Source organism: Camarhynchus parvulus, chromosome 2, assembly GCF_901933205.1.
Source record: "Camarhynchus parvulus chromosome 2, STF_HiC, whole genome shotgun sequence".
Classification (NCBI taxonomy): domain Eukaryota; kingdom Metazoa; phylum Chordata; class Aves; order Passeriformes; family Thraupidae; genus Camarhynchus; species Camarhynchus parvulus.
The window spans coordinates 129,694,358-129,718,131 of record NC_044572.1 but is presented as its reverse complement, the minus strand read 5'-3'; the positions used below and the strand labels follow the sequence as shown (position 1 = coordinate 129,718,131).

Sequence of the window (23,774 nt, the reverse complement as noted above, 5' to 3'; positions counted from 1 at the left end):
TTTGTCTGGGTAAATTGACAGGAAAATACTCATGGATAGAATTTTTAAAATAAAAGTTGTCTTTAGTGTAAAATCTCACCTGTAACATCAGCCCCTTAAGATTTTGTGATCCAAAGACTGCGTTGCTCTTCAGAGCTTAAGTATGATCCTTTTACTATGGTCTTGAAGTCTGCTTTGGGCATTGATAAAAAATATGTCCGAATCTTATCCTTGCTTATCTCCAATAGTCTGCCATATCTGATTAAGTCCTCTTTCAAGGAATCAAAAAACCCAAATCACTCAAGCAGAAATCTGACCAAACTCAAAAAAAAGGCTTTAGAAAGATGAACAAACAACAACTGTGCACTTCAGTGATAAGGGAGGTGGGGACCTTTGACTAACCTGGCAACTGAAGACTGTGATTATTTCATTTGGAGTTTTGGTAAAATGTGTAAACTGTTATGCTCATGTTTATAATGTCGCCATGGATTGTCCCAGAAAAATGGCATTCATTAATATGAGCAGTGGGGAGATATGCTTCCCATGCTTTGACTAATATGAACTTTGAAACAAGCAGCCAGCAGCTTCAAAGAACAGCCAGTTGGTGCATGAATCAACACCAGGCCTGGAGCAGAGCTCTTAAAGAAGGGATATTTGCAGTGTCCTCAAAAGTAAACAGTCAACATCAAACTGAACAGGTGTGTGCTGCTTGGACTGAGGTTATACTGGTATAATTCCTCTCCTCAGTGACGTTCATGACTGATTTACACCATCTAGGCTACAAGCTTTGGCCTTGTTTGGTGATATGAACTGTTTTGCCCATAATGGGGAAATGAAGAGAGGTTAGGGAACTATGATAGTGAGAAGTGACAGAATTGTTAAACTCTTGGATGTGGCACACAGCCACTCTCTGGCTATATTTCCCTTTGTATCCTGCTGTGGCTTGCAGAAACAACCCTGTAATGTAGAGGTCTATGGTGAAGTGCAAGGTTTGGGGGAAGTCCCTCCACACACAAAAGCAATGACTCAGAGCAAAGCAAATACTGGCCCCTTGGACAGGACTTCATGGTGGTGAGGTGAGGTAGTAACATAGAAGTGCATGTCCCTCTGTGGACAAGTCAACATCAGGCTGCCATTTAATTCCTTAGAACCAAATCAGCCTCATGGGAGCTGAAACCTCCACCAGAGTCCTAGCTAACATGTTCGATGATTTGACTGTCATCCTGATGGAAACAAAGTAATTTTGCCAGCTGATACAGATTGTACTTGAAGCCTTTTTCTTCAACAGCCAAGGATATCTCCACTGTAAATATGTTCCTGTGAAAAACAACCAAAATATGAGGTTTGTGTGCATAACAGACTTGTACCCACACAGTTAACTCTCAGTTAAAACCTAGTTTAATTTTTTGGGCTCCAGCTTGGGAGTAAATAGATTGTGACTCCATTTACTTTGCTTTATGGATCTAACCTACTATTTCTTAATGTTTCTTTTCAATTTTTATTGAGGGTATTGTCGTGGATTTGGGGATTTTTTTCTGCTTTTTAATTGTCACAAGGTTCTTTTATTTATCGACTTCTTATCACATTCTTTTATTTCCTTTGTTTCTCTCTCTTTCAGTAACAATCTTTTGCTCTCAGCAGTGACTAAAGCACCATGAACGTTTTCATTCAGTGTCTGTGTTATCATGCAGCAATGACGTCATCATGTCAAGGTGACCAAGAGCAAAGCTTGTCGTGTCTGCAGAAGCTTCTGTCAAACAAATAATAGCAGCTTTCACCTGATCAAGTCTCTAGCTCCATCTCTTGACTATTGTACTTGTTTTGGCCAGAGTTAATGTTCTTCATAGTAATTTGTGTGGTCTGTGTTTTGGAATTATGATGAAAAAGTATTCTAGCAATCAGGATGTTTAAGTTACTGCTGAGCAGGGCTTGCACAGCACTGAGGTGTGCTTTGTTCCTCATACTGCCCCATCAATGTGTAGGCTGGGAAGCAGGAAGGGGAAGGGGGCACAAGAAGCAGGAAGGGGACACAGCTGGGACAGCTGACCCCAAGTGACCAAAGGAGTATTCCTTACCATATGGTGTCATGCTCAGCATATAAAGCAGGGGAAAGAAGGGAAAAAAGGGACATTTGGCATTGGTCCTCCCAGGTAACCATTACCCATGTTGGAGCCCTGCTTCTGTAGAAATGGCTGAACACTTACACAACAATGGGAAGCAGTGAATGAATTCCTGATATTGCTTTGCTTCTCATGCAGCATTTGCTTTATTTATTAAACTGTCTCTATCTCAACCCACAAGTTTTTGCACCTTTACCCTTCCAATTTTCTCCTCCATCTTGCTGGAAGAGTGGCTCCAGCTGCATGAGGCTGAGCTGCTGGCTGCTGTGATAACCACACATCTGAGGCTGCCAGGACAAACTGAAGAGCAATGCATGGTTTAAAAAGCATACATGTGAGGGATAATAGCATCTGGCTCATGAAAAGGATACTCAGTTCTCCTTCATCTCTTCAATTCCTGAAAAGGGATTTATCTTCCTCACCCCATTTCCATAGTAATCCCTGTCAAGAAGAAGCTCTATAACCATTATATCCTATAATAATGCTAAAATAGCAGAAAAAGGAGACAGCAAGTTCTTTATTGGAGAATCCACATAAGATACAGTTGCTGAAAGACCAACCATGCTCAAAACTAGGGGAAAAAGCATCACCACCTTGTTATCTCTGGAAGTACAACAGAACATATAAAAAGTTGTTAAAGGTACGTAGAAAGGATCATTCAGCTACACTGGTCTTAGTTTCCTCTTGCAGAAGGCAGATATGAACTAGATGCTTTGGAATTTTGTGAACTAAACACGTACTCTTTATGTAAGCATTCACCATGAATTACAAAATGCTAATAATACTTTTTATATTTTGAACCAGCAAACTTCCAGTAAACTAGCTTGTAGTAAAATGTCAAAATGTAGAACTGCAATGTGTCACAGGGAGACAGCGGAGCAAACATGAGCCTGCTACCTCTATCTCAGGCCCTTGCAAGAAACTTGCGTGTGAGGCTGTTTCTTTAGAGTTTATTTTTTTATTCCAAGATTTGCATCTTACAATTTTTATCATAAGTATCTGCAAATTAAAAGCATCCAGCTGTATGTTTATGTGTATGCACCCATCTATATACGTGTGAATATTTCAGGGAGTGTAGGACCTCTTGTTTTAGGTCACCACTGATAATCTAGTGGTTGTTTATATTTAAATGAATAATGCTGCTAAGCAGAAGGTTCTGCCTTCTGGAGTCCACTCATTTTTTTGCATTAGGAACTATCTGTAAATGATTAGCACTCTGGAAATCAAACTAGGAGAGCCAAGCGCGAGAGGTGCAGGAAGGAAAGCAAGAGAACTATTGCAGAGCAACCCTCCTCTGCAGGAACAGCAGACTGGAAGGGCAGCTCCTTCCCCTGACATAAAATCAAGTAATTCTTTTAACAGATGGATCCAACTTCATTCTAATTGCAGTCAGGTCTTTTCTTTTTTCCCTGCCCTGTTGTTATTCCTGTTAGAATATTTCTGAAGTGCCACTGGCTTGGGAGCATTGTGATTTCCTGCCTGTGTTTACCCCTGTCTGACATGGGCGACTTTGTGTTTCAACAACTGAGCATGTGCACTCAGGTTGTGACATGGAGAAGCATTTTCTGTGAAGATCAAAGGAAGGGTTAGTTGCAGCTAACAGAAGATTATTTGAGTTAGGATGGGAGACAAGCCTGCCTTTGTTTGAAAGTGATGCTGGAGAGGTGCATGCTGGAAGAGGCATGCCATTCCTCTCAACTGGAAAAGGGACGTTCTAATATAAAAATTCTTTTGAGGATTTGCTAAATAATGTATTAAGCTGGTTACATTTCTCTCAGGGTTTTCTGTTTCTGATTGAGGTGGAGTCAAAAATAGCTCGTTTGTACTTTAGCAAGACTTGTACTACAATAACAGGAGGGTACGAGCTCTCTGTGCTTGGCTTGGAGGCACATTTGTGTGTACATGCAGAGGTTCTGTGTGCATGCAGAGTGAGCCATCTCTCTGAGAGTACTCCTTGTGCCTTGTCCTGCCTGCTGTGACACTGAACAGCTCTGTTTACTCAGTTGTTCAGATAGCTCCCTTTTGAGCTTGCCTCCAGCTTGCCATAAGCCATGTGTCACCTCCTTGGCTCTCACTTTAGGGGTCCAGGGAGCCACATTAAGCATGTGATAGGAACAGCACAGCCTCTCAATGTGACCCAGACTGTTGCTTCTGGGGATTCATATTCCTAGGTTTGGAGTGGTCTGGCTTGGACCTCACCTTGTAGACCAGGAATTAGCCTGGGTCAGACAGGGATATCCAGAAAGCCTGGTCCTAGGCAGCAATAGAAGCATATCCCCAAGCCAACTGTTCATTTTGTGGGAGAAGCTGGTCAGGCAGTGCTAGATTGCCTCCCTGTTTCTCCTGTGGGACCTGGAAACTGGCAAAAGTTTATAATCCTATTCTTGCTTTTCCTTGTATCTAATTTCTGTAGTTGCCATGGAGACGATATGTGATGGTACTTGAGAAAATCTTTTATTAAGATGTTTTCAGCTATGATTGATGTTTTTATACAGTCATGGTAGAGGTTTTTATTTGCAATCTAGCAGGCATTATTAAAAACATGAAATGGTCTTCGATTATGCAGCAAAATATCCCAAGAACTAAAATGTCCCAAAGTATCACAGGCTGCTTGGGGAAACAGTGTAAAAATCTATTCTGCTCCTTCTCCATTCTCCCATTTATTTCTAGTTTTAAGATTTCATTCCTGAGAATAAGAAATTGAAATGTAGAAGTGACAGGTTTAGTTTTAACTCTTCAAAAAGGAAAAAAAATTGCTACTCATAGTGGTCACTTAAAAGTACCTGAAAGTAGGTTGTAGTGAGGTGGGTGATTCTTGTCTCCCTAGTAACAAGTGATAGAACAAGAGGAAATGGCCTCAGGTTGTGTCAGGGAAGGTTTGATTAGTACAGTAGGAAAAATTTCTTCCCAGAAAAGGTTCTGAAACACTGGAACACTCTGCCCAGGAAGGAGGTTGAGTCACCATCCCTGAAGGTGCTTAAAAGACATGTAGATGTGGTGCTTAGGGTTTAAGTGGTGGACTTGGCAGTACTGGGTTAATGGCTGGACTGAATTATCTTAAAGGTCTTTTTCAACTTATATAACTCCGTGATTCTAGGCTTGTTAACAATACAGTGGGTGGATATGTTTGTATATAACCTTAGCAAGCACATAAAAAGTTAGTTTATTTCACAGTTCATATTCTCCAGCTTGGTTTGCTACCTGCTATGTATATGAATTAAAATAATCAGAGTGATGAATATAATTAGGATCTCAGGAAAGAGATTAAAACCCAGAGATAAATAAAAGAGTCCCATTTCTGTAGCTGCTGTATCCTCTGAAGTTCCCCCACCTTTTCATAACTTACCAGACTCTCATTCCAGCCTTTGCAATTTGTTACTTTCCTGGAAAAAGATAAATTTTAAATTTGTGAGGTAATGTAGTTACCAAGTCTCCTCTCTCTATTCCTGACAATGATGATGCCAAATGTTTTAACTCTCTCCTTCTCATATGCTGAACAATCCCCTTTTTCTTTTATGTCACAATGAAAAAAATGAAATGCATTTTCATTTCAGGTTCTCACACTGGTAATTGCCCTTTTACTCTTATTTCAGCTGTCCTTCAGTACTTCATATGGACCTTAACTGATATCTGAGTATATGAATTGCACTATGAAAACCATTGGAACAAGGACCTTGTTTTATTTATACATCTGTGAAGTACTGAGTACAGCCAGAGCTCTGTGAATAATAATAGCTAAATGATAAGCCTCTCCCAATTCCACATGGTAGCTCTTTGAAAAATATGTTTTTTGTTAAGGACTCTGAATTCCTCTTGCTTCAGAGTTAATTCATAATTGGAAGTTTAGAACATGTTCCACCCCTTTCTCTTTTTTTTTTTTTTAATAAGATCCATTGAGGTCTGAAAAAATCCCAGTTATTGGAAATGGTGCATAGCTTTTGAAACAGTACACGCCATTAAATTTGTTGGGAGCACCTTTAGATCACAAATACGTAGAGAAATCAACAAAAAAAAGGAGCAACTCTTTAACTAGCCTTGATGAGTGAGCAGGCAACAGACATTTAAAGTGTTTGGGGTTTTTTCTGCTCATCAGTTCAATTTATAGGCATAGCAAGGTTCCATAAATAATGGCATATACCTTTTAGTCAATGCAAATTATGTTCCTTTTTCTAAGTTTTCATTTCACAGACCTGGCAACTGCAGTTTAATGTGCTTTAGGAAAACACACATGTAATATGGATAAATTGCATTTCACTGTATAACTGAGTCTCCAATGCAGATTTTAGTCTGCAAGTGATAAACTTAGTAGAATTATTGCCAAAGATATGGATTTCAGCCTGGCTTTCATTTGCCATAAAACCCTTATTTTACTTTGACAATAAATAGAGACTTTTCATGTAAAATGTCAATTTAAAATTCTGTCAGAATGATGTGAAAATGTTCTCTGGTAAACAAGCATCAGGTCCTGCCTGAGTGCTGGGAGCAGGACCATACCCAGCCAGTGCCACGCTGCTGCTCACTTATTTTGAATAGCAAAATAGCGCTACCACTCCACGTGACAAATGGATTTCTCTTGGCTGATGGTTCAAACCTCCCTCCCCCACACCTCAGCTTGTGCAGGAGCCTCATGTGGCTGGGATGGGGATACCAGGAGAGTGCTGAGGGTGCCTTGCTTGAGGCAAATTTGCCATTTCTTGAACTCATTTACCCCAGCACCCCCTGTACAGTGCCGTGTCACTCCTGACAAACTGCACAGGGTCACCAGTTTAAAACCCTTGCTGTGAATTGTGAATTTTGACCCTCCTTTAGTGTTAAACATTGGCAGGTGGCTGATAAAGGACATAAAGGTAATGGGGTATGTTTTGGATGGATTATTTCAGGCACTCAAGCAGGGCAGCGAGGGAGCAGCAGGCCAGAGGAAACCATTCCTCAAGCCTGCTTGCCACCAAGTAAAATGCTGGCAGATCCACAATCTCAGTCCATGGTCTGTGTGCTCATGGGCTATCTAGGAAGGACTTCAAAGTGGGTAGGTGGCTTTAATGGCTTGTTCCAAAACATATTAATTAAAATGAAATAAATTAAATTTCTGTATTGTTTTTTATTTTCTGGAAAACTCAAGGTTGTTTCTCTGACAAGCCTCATGCATTTGGAAGCACTGGAAAAATATGTCAACAGTTTGAAATCTGGGGTCTGACAAAGTGGCTTGTATGCTCAGACAGATGTTTCGGTGATGAAGAAACTTGCATTTTATGCCAACAGTTCTGAATATTTAAAGCTCTTTCCTGTAGAAGTCCTTAGTTGACTGAAGCAGTACCATGGCTCTGAAGTTGTGTCTGCAACTGAATTCCCCAACTGAGGTTTGTCTTGAGACTTATGTGTGGGAAGCTCTGCAGTGCTGTGGATGATATCACAACTGGATATCACAACTGGAAATTCAGAGAATATCATGTTTATTACTTATTAAACTGGCTGTTCCACCAGTCCTTTAGCCTCTGAAGGATATTAAATGGCAGACACTGCACAAATAATGAAGACTTTCACATGATAAGATGGGAACAGAAGGGCTCTGGTGGCTTTCAGGGCAGTACAGCAATTTTGTGATCTGTCTTCAGTTGCAGGTTGTCTTTCATGAATGGTTTTCCTAGCCTGAGATATGCTTTTCTCCTCTGAGTGCTGCTGTATGTGGTAACCTTGGTGCATTAGAAATTGCCTGCTGATTTGAGTCACTCTGATTTGAGATGTTCACAATGTAATTTTCCTCTTTACTGCATTTCCCCCCATTTTTTAACTTAGCATAAGCACGTGTGGGTATGAACCCACATGAGACAGTTTTGCCATGCTGTAGCTGCAGGGTGTTGCTGTGCTTTCATCTCATCTCCCTGAATGGATCCATGTGATGTTTGACCTCCTTAGGGCATCGTGCTCTGCTCCTAATCTTCAGGGCTGTGTCCAGCCCTGGCTGTGGAAGCATGGTGCTATTCCCATGCTAAGCAGAGCTCATGAGCCCCTGTCAGCCTGGGGCAGGCACTGCAGTATATATGCCAACAGCAACGCCCAGGTGAAACCGGTGGTCATTGCCATAAGGTGACCTGAGCCATGGGGGTGAGGTTTGAGCCCAGCCTGCTGCCTGTACACATGCACTGCTTTTCCTTGGGTGCAGCCCAGGAAGTTGCTTAAGTTAGGCACAGAGGAGTGTCACAGCACAAGGATTTTAAGCTAAAAGATGGCAGATTTAGACTAGATACAAGGAAGAAGCTTTTCACAGTGAGGTGGTGAGGCACTGGAACAGTTTGCACAGAGAAATTGTGGATGCCCCATTCCTGGCAATGTTCAAGGTTGGATGGGGCTTTGACCAGCATGGTAGAAGGTGTCCTTGCCCATGGCAGAGAGGTTGGAATTAAATTATATTTAAGCTCCCTTCCAACCAAAACCATTCTGTGTTTCTCCAAGAAGAGAATTGACCTTTGTCAGATTGTTTCTGTTCAGACACAGGCTGGTCATTGTGATAGAAATCCTGTGTGTCCCACAGTGATATCTGAGCCAAGCTCACAGGTACCTGGTGAAGCAACCACCGTGGTGCAAAAGCAGTTGCTGTTCTGGGGAGGACACCCATGATGCAGGGCATTGGAAAACCCACTGCTGGAGATTTGATTCACAGCCTCTAGAGGCACACACTCAGGTCATCATCAGTACCCACACATGGATCTGATTTAACACACTATTTTAGATGACCAATGGAACACATGACCTCATCCTCTGCTCACCAGCTGCATTCAAGAGCTGGATGGAGACCCTCTTGTGGTCTGGCTTCACATCAGTGGTGTTTTCTCTGTGGTGTGCTGGTTGCCTACTGAGTCCTGTGCCAGGTTTGTGACCCCCAGCTGAAAACTGGGAGGAAGGAGCTGCAAGGGGTTGCATGCAGAGGTGCAGCCATAATGATAGGATCAGCCTCTGGAACAACAAGAGCCACAGAGAGACTGATTCTCAGCTCGGAGTAGTGGGGATTTGTTACAATTACTAATGTAAGTGCAGTAAAATGATGGGGTAAATGAGGGAGCAGATTCTGTTTTCTATTCCCTTCTGTCTCCTTTTTCTTAAACACTTCATGACAAGGCTGACAAGGCCACTTCTCCACCTCCTCACAAGGGAGCATGTTGTCATTTAAAAAATACAAATCTCCGGGAGCAAGAAAACAGTTTTGATTTAGTTGCTGTTTTTTGAAGGTACTGTGTGGGCAGGATGAAGTGGTCAAACTTTGGGCAAGATCAGTGCTCAGGATTTGATGCTACAGCATTAAGGCATAAGGAAGGAAAACCCATCCCCTGTGCTTCTGCAAGGCCTGGGTGGTGTCCATGTGGCAGCATTTCCCCAGAGTGGAAGGAGGCTGTGTGTTCCTGTAACAGTGGGTGCTGATCTCTGCTGGGACCTCTGTGCTGAGGTGTCACATCACACACTGGCTCCAGGGAGGTGTGTTCCCAGAGCATGAAGAACACAGTGTGTGTGAAAGAGCCCAGAACATGCTGAGATCCCAGGGAGAGGATGCAAGAGAGGAAGGACCTCCAGTGGCCATGCACCAGAGGCTATGGGCTTAAATCTTGAGTAATGCTTCTCATTGGATGCTTGTTGTATGCAAGCTGTGGCACTGATGCTGCAATAGTTAGCAGAGGGAGCCCTCTCACTTCTTGCTTTCTTGTCCCTGAATCCCTTTGGACCCATCAGTCATGTCTTGGTGACACCTGGCAGGCAGCCAAGCACTTCTCCGAGAGCAGTCCTGTTGTCTGCTTCTCCTGCCAGCTCCGAGACACTACAGAAACAGAGGGGCTGGAAACAGTTGGGTTCTGCTGCTTGGCTTAAATATTATATTTGATTTGTAATAAGGCTGTTGTTTCTTCACACTTTTGGGGATGCCTTTGCTTAGTCTGGGAACTATTTAGCCACAACAACAATCCCCCCTCCAAGTGCTTTTGGAACAACATGTTGTTCTTTATAAATGTTGAGGGGTAGCAGTCTCTGGCTGGTAGGCACTGCCTGTTCAGAGCTGCTCAGGGACCTTTTCGGTAAGTATCTTGAAACATGAGGCTGTAAGCACAGAGTTGGATGCTGCTTTACAGCCTGGAAACAGTTGTTATGCTGGGTTATATTACCATGACCTTGTTTATAAAAACTGATGGTTATGTTTGTCTTCTCCACAAGCTAATGGGGCTCCTCACAGCACTCTAGAAGTGACCTTGAATGGGGTTTTAATACACTTAGGATGGCTTGCAATGTGTTAGAACATTTTGACAGTGGACAGGGAGCTCTGTCAAGTACATGTTGTTTGACCTTGCTGAAATGGCATCTTTAAACGACTTCTTTCCAAAATAATGAATCCTGCTTGAGTGTTTTTAATTTCTTGGCTTCATAGAAAGCGTGCAAATCTTAGTGAAATTTAGACAGTCTGATTAGGAAATTTTTTAATGAAATAACACAATACATTAAAGACAGTTTCAGGACACCTATGTTCCTGGCTGCCTTGTCAAATAGTGGATATGTTAACACGTAAGATAATTGTGTTCCAGTAGGAATGGTTTGATTGCTGATGGTTTTCCTTTTGGATAACGTAGCAAACTAGGTCCTTTTTGGGGAAAAACCCTGTTTGTGGTTTTCAACTGCCTAGTTTTGTCTTTCATGAGATTTAAGAAAGTGTTCTACTGAAGGACAGCAAAACCAGCATGCCTTTCCATTCCCACTTGTTTATTACTTAAGCCCTAGCCAGCTATGCAGAGGTATTCCTTATCACTTTACTCACTGCAGCATGAACTCAGTGACTGAGAAGTACAATAATTTGGTTTTGATTGGGTCATAATGTGCTATCAGAAAACCACCATTATATTGGTCTTCTTAGACTAATAAGTATTTTTGTATTTCTTTGCCTTATGATTTGCAGACTCAGCTGTTTGGAGTTTTACTTGCTGCTGCTTCAAATTTTCTCATCAGTGTCTCTTTGAATATACAGGTATGATATGGTTTATCTTTATTCAGAGTTGTTTATGTTTAGCAAGTACTTACATTGCAGTTTGGTTTTGATGAAGTTCAAAGTGCAACTTTTGTTGCATTTATTAAACCTTCTCTCTTTCATTAACTGTAATCTAGCAGTGCCCTGCTATAATTGCTGGGAGCTGGGAGTTGGGAGCTCTCAGCCTGCTCTGTGCTGTGATTGTCATACAGGAATAGAAAAAATATTCATAACTCCTCCTCCTTTTATTGTGCCAGAAAGAAACACCAGCTGTGAGTCACTTGTAGTCCCACTGAAGCTGGGAGTAAGGAAGGGTACAGTAAGAGACAGTATCAAAAGCTTTGCTGAAGTCCAAAAAGATTACATTAGCTGGCTTTCCTAGATCAGTGAGGTGGGTTACCCTGTTACAGAAGGAAGTCAGGTTTGACAAGCAGAACTTTCTCTTCATGAAGCTGTGCTGGCTGTGACCAATGACTGCATTGACCTCAAGGTGTTTTTCAATACCTCCCAAAATAATCTTTTCTATGATTTTACTGGCACTGAATTGAGACTGACAGGTCTCAGTTCTGATTCCTATCTGACTGACAGGAATTTTTCAGGGTTCTCCTCTTGCCCTTCTTGAAAACTGAGACAATGTTCACCAGCTTCCAGTCAGCTGAGAGATGAAAATCAAGAGAGATTTTGCAATAACTTCAGCTAATTCTTTGAGGATTCTTGGATGAATCCCATCAGGCCCTATAGATTTGTAGGGATCCAGCTGGAGCAGTACAAGTTCAGAACCAGCTGGGATTTAATCATTCTCACAGCCATGGTCCTCCACCTCAGAGCACTGAGACCCCCTTGGTCCATCATCTGTGTTGAAGCAGAGGCAAAGAATGCATTAAGCACCTCTGCCTTGTCCATGTCCCTGTTTGTGAGGTGCCCATCCACATCCTGTAACAGGTGATGTTATTTCTATGCTGCATTTTGCTATTATATATCTGAAAAATCTATTTTTATTGTCCTCCGCATTTCTGTCTGTCTTCAAGTTGAGCTTTGGCTACACAAATTTTCTCCCTATGCTGGCAAGCTGCATCTCTTATTTTTCCAGGTCACCTGACCTTGCTTCCGCTGGGCACACACCTTCCTTTTTTGCCTTAGACCCAAAAGAAGATCCCTGCTCACCAAGCCAGCCTTCTGCTTGACTTGTGACACTGGGGAATTGCTGCTCCTGTGCCCTTAGGAGCTGATGTTTAAAAAGTGACCAGCACTGGCAGACCCCAGCACTACTGAAACATTTCCCAGGGGACTTTTCTTACTAACTCCCTGAGCAGCCTGAAGTCTGCTCTCCTCATGTCCAGAGCTGAGGTTTTGCTGTACTTTTCCTCCTTCAACAAGGATTTTAAGCTTGATCATTCTGTGGTCTCTGTGGCCAAGACGGCGCCAGTCACCACATCTCTCACGAGAGCTGACAGGCAGCAGATCAAGGAGGGCATCATTTTGAGTCAGCTCCCTGAGGACTTGTTCCATAAATGCATACAGACATAAAGGTTTTTACAATATTGGACTCCAAAACAACTTTGGCCAATTTAGTTCTTCTTCTGCAATTAAGATAAAATAATCCGAGTAAACACTATTTAAATCATAAAAGTAAAGGAAGGTGTTGTCCTTACAACTGTGGTAAAGCACTGTAGGATGTCAATAATAAAATACTTTCTGTTTTAATAATTAGAATACATACTCAGTAGAAAGTTACATTTTTCATTATAGTCTGTATCTTGTAGGCTTAGTTGTATTTTGAGGTCTTCTAACAAAAGTTTTTAAAGCACAGAAGGCATTTTTGTGTAAATTGTCCAGAAGAAGTATTTTGCTAGCTAGTATTTTAGAAGTTGTGCAGGTCTCATATAAAGCTACTTCTTGCTTTTTCTGTAAAGGATGAAATAGAAAGTTGTGGAATATGAAAGTTCCTGTTCATAGCAACCCAGTTTATTAAAGCTAGTAGGTTCTTCAGTGATTCCCTTCTATTTAAACATCATTAGCTGGAGAATCCCACAGAAAGAAACCTGTTTAGCCAGAGGAGACTGGCAAGTTGAGATGACTGCTGCCTTTCCAACAGGAATCCCAGCCTGCAGGTGGTGACAGTGCTAGGACAGGCTCTGGGAAAACCTCTGAAGTTGAAGTGGAAAGGTAAAGGTGAAGTGAAGAAAAGTGAAGGTGAAGTGGAAATTCAGTCTGGCCATAATAATGAGGTTGTTCAGAGTCCATATCTTTTGTCTGCTGAGGGTACTGGGTGCCAGAGTAGATGCTTTGCAAGGGGATGTACCAAGGCATACAAGCAGACTTCCATTGACTTGTAATCATAACAGCCCTTACTGGATTTGAACTATCATCTTTTTAAATGCTGATTAGGGAAACCCAATGGTTCTCACTGCCATTTGACAGAAAGTTTAAACTGAATTTTTTTATCCTTTAAATTGGGTTTTTCTCCATTTAGTAACAATATCTTCTAAGTATGAATAGTGACTTTCCCTAGATCTCAACATTTATTTTCACACTCCTATTAAATGGACAGGTCGAATTTTTTTTGTTCTGTTAATGTAGTCCATTATCCTGCTTGTCTTCCCTCTAGCAGGTTGGCTACTAAAGAACAGCTCATCATCCGCAATGTATTTCAGCTGAGTTATAAACAGCTTCCACCTAAATACCACTTGCACGCATCACTGTGCAAAGAAGACAGACATCTGGAGAAAGAAGGCTGTAGGGCAGTTGCTGAGCTCACCTTCCTGTGTTTGCTGCACATCTTTTCAATCTCACTGTGCCTTCAGAAGTTAATTCTACAAGAATCTGAGGTGAAAATACCCCTCAGGATTCAGTTAAGAATTTGTCCTATTTAATTTTTGGCAGAAATTTGGATTCTTGAATAATAATTTAGTATTATTTACTATTAATTTAATTTGTATCTTTATTGGGCTTTTTTTGTTTCTTTGTTTATAAAAATGGAAAATCCATTTTGGATGGGTGGCACAAGTTTGATTTCCTTTTGCTCTTTTTCTTCTTGGAGGGCTAAACTTTCTCCTAGAATTTCATCCCCTGAACACTTTCCATGGCACAAAGCTGCAACAATGTGCTGCATCTTCTCAACAAGAGCTCTGACTAAGACTGTGGGCTATTACAGACATTGCTGTTTGTCCCATGCTCTGTCAAGTAGCCTACAGAGAAGGATGGGAGTATGAGGGAAATCCTTTACAACCTATCCGGGCTCTGCAGGGAGACTTCTAAAATCAAATATCAAGTGATGGAGAAAAAAATTTCTTTTACCACCATTTGTACTGTAATAACTGTATCATTTGATTTCCACCTTTTTGACCCATGTGCAGAAAGGCTGGAGAGTTATTTGAGAAAGGAAAATATAATCTGCAGAATTAATTTGGTAAACAGTGCATCATTCCCAGTTATGACACTTTCTTGACGGAGACTGCCTGGACTCTGTTTCAGAGGATTAGTGTGATCAAAGACAAATTGTCTTGCTATATTCATGTTCTTGCTGTACAGCCAGAGAAAAAACAATTACAACTTGTGCCAATGATACCTTCTTCATGTAACAGGAAGTGTTGATGAAGTATTACTTGAGTATATATTATACCTGTGCCAACTGTTTTTTCTTTAGAAAATAATGCTTTACTTATGATCTCCTTCTAAGGTCAAACAGGAGACTGTAGCCAAATCATAAATTCTATTTAATTAATTTAGAGTCCTCCCTACAGAAAATGTGACTAAGTGCTGCCTTTTTCATTTTGAAAGTATATTTGTGGTGAGGATAGGTTTCACAGACAGGAACACCCTGTTGTCTGTTCCCCCTGTCCCAGTTTGTTGCCACAGTTCTGATTCTGCCCCGTCTCCTGCCTTTTGAGTGTTTCCAGATTCAGAGCCCAACTGCTGAGCTTTGCTTTGAGACAGGAGCAGATGTGTGCAGTGATAGCTAGGAAGCACTAGATAGTATTCACTTAGCATTTTTCAGGTTTATTCAGAGGCCTAAATTTTCAGCCCTTTCTACCACTGCTAAGAAAGCACATCTGAAGCAGCACTGAGTTAACACAAAGCTCTGCAGCAACAAGCTCAAAGTCATGTTTGAAAAGAAAACCCCAATGCACCTGGAACTTGAAGTTGACATCCCCCTTAATTATTCCACTTTTGTCAGACATAAGAACACAATGGAAGTTTTTCTATTCATGCCTGTTCCTGATAATTCCTTTTCTAGAAATGCGCTCACCTCCGGCTGGCTTGCCGAGCAGAGCCGAAGCCATGCTACAGGAGCAAGCTGTGGTGCTGTGGCATTGCCCTCCTGGGGCTGGCAGAGCTGGGCACTTTCACTGCCTATGCCCTTGCCCCCATCGCTCTGGTGGCTCCACTGGGATCTGTTTCTGTCATAGGTGAGACCATTTGCCATTTCTTGCTCGGGTATGTGCTTCAATCAAACACTCCCTTCTGGCTAGAGGAATGATACCACAGAAACTGCAGCAGGAACACAAGAGGAAAATGTTAATGTCATGGTTTGAAAAGAAATTATTCATATAATATTGAGCTGACAGTTTGACAAAAACTGTCTACTTAAATCAAAGACTCTTCTAATATATTTCTTTTTCCATGGTTTTGTCTTTTGTGTCACTGTGCTCTGCTAGCTCCTGCCCAGTGCTGTAAGGGTTGCCAGTTCTGCAAGCCCCCAAAGAGGGGGACTAGCATCCTGCTGCATGCTCAGAGCTCCTGAGTGCATTTTCTGTGTTACCATCACACCAAATAGTTTCTGCTGCCTGTTCACCAGGATTCATGTTGATATGGGCAAACTTGCTTGACACAAGCAAGTGTGTGACAAAAAGGACCTAGAAATTTCCAGAAATGTTTAGTACATTTATGGACATTTTTAAACATGTTCATTTGTTCCTTTATGTACAGATTAATTGGACTTTAGCTGAAGTGATAGGATCTCACTCTTTACTTCATGTGGGGGTTTTTGTTATTAAGGTGCTCAGGTATGAGATGTCTGTTTCTTTGACAAAGTAACACACATCTGAAAATATGTCTTTATGTTGTGCTAGTGTAAAGCAGGGTAGACAGGGCAATATTGCGCAGAAGCTGTGAAAACAGGAATAGAGGGTGCAGCTACATCCCTTAACCTGGTCACTTCACATCCACAGCTGAAACATCCGGGATTCTCAACAATTCTGAATATGCTGGAACTCATTTACTTGCTATTGGCAAGTGATAATATTTTATGGTCTCTAGCTACCAGTTGGATGCTTGGAAGTGACGCTGCAGTGAGTGACTCTCCATGGGAAGATAGAAAAGATGAAATACCTTCCCAGTGGACTGCCTAGCTATAGGGGAAGGAAGCAGCTAACAATATGTAGGTGCAATTTAGCAGAGAGAGAGGGAAAAGGAAACTGCAGGCAATTTACTGCAACCTTCAATGTTAAATTCTATTGCAGAATTTCAGATATAAAGCCATGTTAGTTCATCATAGTAGGAAAGAGTTTTCAAAGAAAGGAATGACATATTACCTGAGATGAAAATGTAAATTAATATGACATACCCCAGTGTGATTTTGATGGCAGTAGTTATATCTGTAACAATTGTAGGCATTGTCAGAACTTCTCTGAACGTCAAAGAACGTTGGCTAATCTCATTTGTCATCCAAGCTGAATAAAATGTAAATATAGAAAATTAGAAAGAAAAAGCAAAAAGCAGTGAGTAGGAAGAAAAATTCTATTATTTATTAAACTGAAAAAGATGAGATCACATTTAGGGTTGATTTTTATCCGAGCAGATTCCTTCTTGGCTTTTGCAAAAAGTGAAGAAATGTTGCATCTGGTGATTCCTGCATTCTACACTTCCCTCACTTGCAACAAGTACCAAGAAACTATTTTCTTAACTGTTATGTCTTACCAAAATTCTCATCTACTTTTATTTTTTTAAACTGTCCCAGAATGCTTATTCTGTAAGATCCCAGAAAGCACTTTAATATCTTCTATTCCATTTCCATAAATCAGCTGACAGTGTCCATTTCACAGCCCAAACAATAGAAATATCTGAAATTTTTTTAGTCTAGCAAACATTCCCTTAAGGAAGAGCAAGTAAAAATCGTGCAGACAGCCAATTACAGCAATAACTTCCCAGTAACACTTCCTAGTACAAGATACTTTCCTGTCTTCTGAAATTAAAGCCAGAGAGAGAGCATCCCTTCAATTTTAAAAGAGTTCATCATTTAGGGCAATTACAAACTGCCCAAGTCATGTGTGCATCATCTGCCAGCAGCTGGGCCAAGGGTAGTTTAGGCAGCAGGTTTTCAATTTTAAAAGATCAAGAAATAGATTTTTCATTAAGCTGTGACCACTTTTAAGCAGTGGAGGGTGGCCTCTGCGGAGTCTGCCTCACAGGTTTTTTTGAGGTATTGTTGAATGTCTTTCATAAATTAATTTTTTTTAAATGAACAAATTAAGTACTTAATAACAAACTCCAAATGCATACCTGAACCCCAAGTCCAACCTTCTGAGAAGCATTTTGTTCCCAAATTCCGTGTCAACATGTCCCATATGGTAGGGGCTGACTCTCAGTGCCATTGGAAATGCAGGACATATGATGTGCTGGGGAGAAATGTGCTTTGCAGTATGTCCAGGCATCCAGGGGATTCTCTGCAGGTCTCTGGGTTTGCAGGGAGAGTTTCCTTTGCTTGGAAACCAGGGTTTGGAGGAGGACAAGGCAGACTGGAGTCTCTGCCTAGAATGGATTTGGGCTGTACCCATCATATAGCTCCAGACTTCTGAGATAGGAAGCATCTTAAAATAGATGGAGCCAACATCTATTATGCTCTGCCACCACATTTAACTACATCCAACTGGATTTTGCGCTTAACCCGGTATCAATTAAATAGTGAAAACTTTGTGCCTCTTTCTATTGAGCTAGATTGTTCCAGTGTCTTATTTTAAAAATAATAGAGCACCAAAGATCATGAATTGGCATGGTGCCAAGGGATTTAAATTTTTTTTTTTAGAATTAAACTAGAACACTTCTTACACAGTGGAAGTATTTCTGTATGTGGTTGTAATGATGCAAGCTCTACATCTGTTCAGGGTTTTAAATAGTTTGAGAAGACAGCAGTTGTTTTCTTCAAGAGGAGAAATTAGTAAATTTTTAATATAAAAGTGGAGGAGTAATACATGTTTGATGTGATCATTAAGAAACTTTCTATACTTAAAAAGTAAAATTCATGTTTTACACGTAGCTTGGGTAATTTTAGGTTGCAGTGGTTTTTTAGCTCATCATCTTGCTTTTGCCTGCAGAAATGACTTGGGGATGGAAAAGGTGAGGAAAAGTCAGTGGCATTGGAGACCATTTCTTCTGCAGTGTTCACCATTCTGTGGGGAGTTGTTTTATACTTGCCTCACCCAGCCTGACATTGTTAAGATCCCTTTGCATTTTTAGATGCTCCTTGTAAACAGCAGTGGGGAGCTTCAGGCTTTGGAAAGTTATATTCCTGAGGTACTTTAGGAAGATTCTCAGATACTCTTGTAGAAATGGATTTCTCCCACTCACTGTAATGTAACATCTTTGTGGCCCAAGAATTTGGAATTCTAAGGACCCTGTTACTAATGATATCTAGGAAACATTCACTAAACTCTTCTTTAAAATACTTGATTTGTACTTGTCTAGAAAAGGCAAGAAAAAGGATATTCAGGGTTTTTCCTGCTCTCTGCAATGTGTATGTCCTATAATCCAGGTTCCAGAATTAAGCTCGCCTTAATGGCCTCTCTTTTGAGCAGTTTCTGAGATGGGGAAAAATGTTTCATGTTTTGTTCACCACTTTTCCAGTACTAATCTTTGATCATGTTAGAAATGTTACAGGTTCAGTGTGCAAGACAGCTGTGAAGAGGTGTCTGTAATGTCTTTCTTTGTATTCAAGTGGAGCATTAATCTCCATCACATAAACTAAGAAGAGGTTTTAGAAGTCCATTAGATGTAATGAATTTGTTCCCTGGTGTCATTTGAGCTGCAGCAATTAAATGCACTATGTAACTCATTGTCTCTCCAGATTTTCTGACACTGTGGCAGACCACAATAGCTTGTGTTTGGGGATGGATTGAAGTATCTTCAATTTTTCAGTACTGGGAGGGTCCTGAATCACTTCATCTTGGAAGTCAGGCTGAGGGTCTGTTCATATAAAGCATATTCTGAGGTCACATCTTGGAATGTGACTGCCAGCAACTGCATCCTCGTAACTTGAGCACTGTTCAAAATCAACTGGGTGAACTTAAACTGCTTGATTAGATGGAATCACACCCTTAAGTTGCATAATACAGAGTAAATGCTTGGTCTCAAAGTGAAATATTGTTGCACAAACTGAGAGAGGTGCAATAGTCTTGGAATCATATCTAGTTCTCTTCCCTTGGTATTTCATCCAGACCACTGGTGAAGTGTTCTTCTGCATGGGTGAATTTAAATGCCTTTACCTGACTGAATCTGTTAAGCTTAAGAGAATTAACATTTAAAGCAAATATGAAATTTTGTGGATTTTTTTTTGAAAACTGTTGGAGAAGACAGTAGTGCAAGCAGTCTTTGCGTTTATAATGAGAGCACTATCTGTTTAACTAGTGCATAAAACTCATCTAGGAACTGAAAAGAGGAAAAGAAAGAATATAATAATATTTGAAGTTATTAACAGTTACAAAACCTATTTGGTGTAAGATTAGACAGTAAAAACAAGAGGTAAAAAGATCATATTTGTAAATGGCTTGAGTATTAGGAAAACAGTTCAATAGTGAGTTATAGTGAAATAGTTTTGCATAGGAAAAATAAATCATGCACACCCACTTGAGTTTTTTATGGCTGGATTAGACAAAATACACAGAATACATACCATGAATCAGTATGTGTTTTCTATCTTTTACTTCTGTTGTCTATTATCCCCTTCTTAAAGAAACAAATACAACCCAGTCCTAACTGCAGCTTTCATGTCTAGGAAGCAGAGGAGTTATTTTGTGAGCTGGATTCTCACCATTCATTGTCTGCTAGTGGCAGAACCCACACATCACACTGCTCTTTATTTCTATTTGTGCTGGAGAAAACCTACATATGGAGATAATTGTGAATGATCACTCTCCTAAGAGAATGAGAAGCTGACTGAGCTATGTGTAGCACCATTACAGCCCTTCCTCAAGTCAATTAATTGCATATCATAAAAAACCTCAAATTTTTTTATCATTTTTTTCAGTTTACATTGAAGTTCACATGCTGCAATGAATACACATTTATTCAATATATGTGAATATATGATCATTCAATATATAATTAATATATTCCTTCAATTATGAATGTAAACCAGCCTGGTTTATGCTGATGTATGAAAAGATGAAGATTTTTAGATAACAGTTAAGTTCCTGAACAAACCCTTTTCCCTCCTTTTCCACCCAACAGTTTTTATTTATCATGATTTTGATGTAGTGTCAAATAATATTTTCCATTTGAATTTCATGAGCATTAAGAAAGGCTTTCTCATATACAAGCATTTTAGAGGACCTATTTATTTCTCAAATTATGGGTAGTAATACAAGCATGCAATTAAGGCATGAAACAAACTCAAGGATTACCTTAGGATGTGCTGGTTCTGTGATGGTTAATCCTTAACAGATCATCTCACAGATTTTCTACCTTTCTCTCCATCTAGCAGTCTACCATTGTCACTGGGAATGGGAGTTGGATCTCTGCCTACTTTTGGAAGTTTTACCTTAATAATTAGTGAAAAAGCTAAAAAATTATTCTAATTCACCCAAAAGTACACAAGTCTTCTCAGATGCCAGGGATACCTTGATGTCTTGAAGGCTGATAATCCAGGCCTGGGGCTATCCATGTGTTGCATTCCCAAAGCCAGTGGTTCAAAACCAGCAAGGCTTCAGAACAATGATAAATTACTTGTTTTGTTCCCAAGCTACTGCCAGCTTTGACATGATTTTTGTCTGGGTTTCTGTATTGTTGTATGCTATTGCTAACCAATTTAAACAAAACAAAACAAAAAAACCCCCAAACAACCCCCCCAAAAGAAAAACAACAAGAAGAAAACTATTCCTCACTTTGACACAGATCTCAATCTCTATGTTTCTTTTTTTAAAAAGAAGGCAAACAAAAAAAAAACATTGCAAAGATGTATTCATACTTTTCAGCACAGCAATTGCCCAAGTTCGTCAGTCTATTCACTCACAGACTTAAATATAATGTTCAATAATTTATTTCTCACATCAGTATAATGGAGGAGGAGGAGGAGGAAGCACAGTTTCTGTGAAGGAAGAGGAAAAGAACGCTGGCATGGAAAAGGAAAAATTTGGGCTGAGTGGTAGGGAATTAAACTTACACTGTGGTGATGGGTTGAAATCAAGGGGAAGTGGGCTAGGAGGAAAGCATGGGGGTATAACATCACTGGTAGAGAGGAGGAGAGGTGGGAAGATGCAAGACACCTCACCTGTGGTCTGAAGGAGGGTAGGAAAGGAGAGGAGAGTCTGGGGAGTTTCAGCAGTTCTGCATTTAAGAACTGAATTTGGGATACAGTAAGGGCTTATATTCATATATCTGGTAGGCCTAGTTATCAGCCTCTGGATGCCCTCTTGATCTCCTGCAAAGAGTTCATGAGTCCTAGGAGAACTCAGGTTAGAAGGAAGCCCACGAAGTGCCTGACCCAAGTTCCTGCTCAAAGCAGGATCAGCTTGGAGGCCACCCCGCAGAGAGGAGAGCAGAGAGTGTGTGTTGGCCTTTTGGCACAGAGCCCTAAACTGCCTCTTTGGGAGGAGTTAATGTCCTGAGCAACTGAGTGCACCAGGGTTGTAAGCAGGAGCACAAAGGAGCTCAGGAGGAGGAGCAGAGCAGCTGGGAGGGCTGTGGATTTCTCACTGGGCTCCTGGGGGGCACTCTGATGTCTGTCATTTGTCTTGCCACCCAGAAAAGGCTGCAAAGCCAGCAGAAGGCAAAACTGGCAAACACCAGCCTGCATTCCAAGGGCTTCTTTTGTACTCCTCCTCCCTGACCCATCTGCAACAAGACAATCAGCTCTTGGATTCTTTGCTTTAATCTGATTCAAGCCTACCTCGAAAACTGAAGAATATGGAAGACTACCCCCAGGTCAAACCTGGGAGCTTAGACCCCAGAAAACTAACAAAAGTAAAATTAAAATATCACATTCTCTTGGCCATGCTACCATAACTTGCCTAAAGTTTAGTTCTGGAGGTAACAGCCAGAGTTTGTGAGGCTTCTGATCAGTCATGTATGTCTTCTAGCATCTCATCAGGTCTGTGCAACTGTTCTCTGCTTATTCTCTTTTATTTACCCCATTTCCTTTTCTTCTTCACATGAATGCAACTGGAGCATTGGCAGCTTGTCCCAGAGATAGCTGTGTTTTGTGTTCAAAGTATCTCCTGGGTCTCGTTCACCTTGGTGTTGTGCCTCCCTTCCTACTGCAGCTTTTTCTCTACTCCCAGATGGCCTAATATGTGTTCTTAAAACCTCTCCTATTTTTAGATTCCTCTACATATTCCTCTACCTCATAGAGTATTAATTATACATAGATTCTGTTAAGCTCATGATCACTGGTGCAATACCAGCTATCTCTGGAGACAGGGCTTGCTGCATTTGAATGCATTATTAAAGCAGAGGGACAAGTTTCATTACCTGGCTGCATTTCAGCAACTCCTTGTGCCTACTGCCAGCCTCAGAGGCTGTGATCCCTGTAAGCTGACATTTGGGCATAACTCATATTACCCCAAATTGGATGCCAACAGTGGAATTGTACTTACTAGACCTCTGCTGAAGACAGAGAGTCCCGACATGGAGTACTCAAAACAAACAAACAAACAAACAAACAAAAAGAACAGCAAAAAAATCACTGAGGTATCAGTGCTTTAAGCAGCAGCTCTTTGCTGTGACAGAGACTATCTAGGTGAGCGGTTTGAGGTGAGATTTGTAAAAGCTGTGAGAGCAGGGAGATAGAGCAGTAATTAATTCCTGCACTATCTTGGATGGTGCCACTTCTTTACCAGCTTTTGTCCCTTTTTTCTAAACCTAGGTAGCTCTTCTATTGTCAGTGTTGCCTGGATACCATCAGCATCTTCACTCCAGCAAAGTCATCCCTGAAAAACTGAATAAAGAAAACCATATCAGAAAACCTAATTTCAGTGAGGCATTTTCAGTTGAAGATCCTTTTATTGTGCTTATTCATGTGCACAGATCCCCATCACTCTTGCTACAGTTTAGTTTTATGACTTCAGCTCTATCTGATTTTCTACTGACTGGAAAACAGAGGCCTGATGCTGAATTCCAGTTCTATGTTTACCTCTTGGTATGAACCTCTCTAGATTTTTCTGGAGTACATCTACTAGCTAACCACGAATTAAGTTTTCCATGAGAACAATAGAGATAGAGGCAAAGATAGTTGTAAAAACGTTGAACTGTTATTTCAAGAATAAACCACGCTGTAGACAAGTAGAGAGCTCTTGTAGCAACATTCCATGAGTTTTTCAATGTGTTCCTTCACTGTTCCTCCTGAGCAGTCTTTCTTTGAGGTTTCTGAATGAATCTAACATTGCTGATGCACTTCTCACAGAGGACTTTACTCATCTCTTTTATCCAGCCTCTTTTTCTTCTTTTTAGAGGTAGTTGTGTGCTGGGAT

The 23,774-nt window shown here is 40.8% G+C and overlaps 1 protein-coding gene across 1 annotated transcript in view; it reads left to right on the top strand.

The window, feature by feature from the left end:
- NIPAL2 (NIPA like domain containing 2) overlaps positions 1 to 23,774 on the top strand; it is a 47,406-nt gene that overhangs the window by 6,414 nt on the left and 17,218 nt on the right. The window contains 2 exon segments of the mRNA XM_030943228.1: positions 11,026 to 11,094; positions 15,332 to 15,503. Of these exon segments, the coding sequence (XP_030799088.1) occupies positions 11,026 to 11,094; positions 15,332 to 15,503 (241 nt within the window).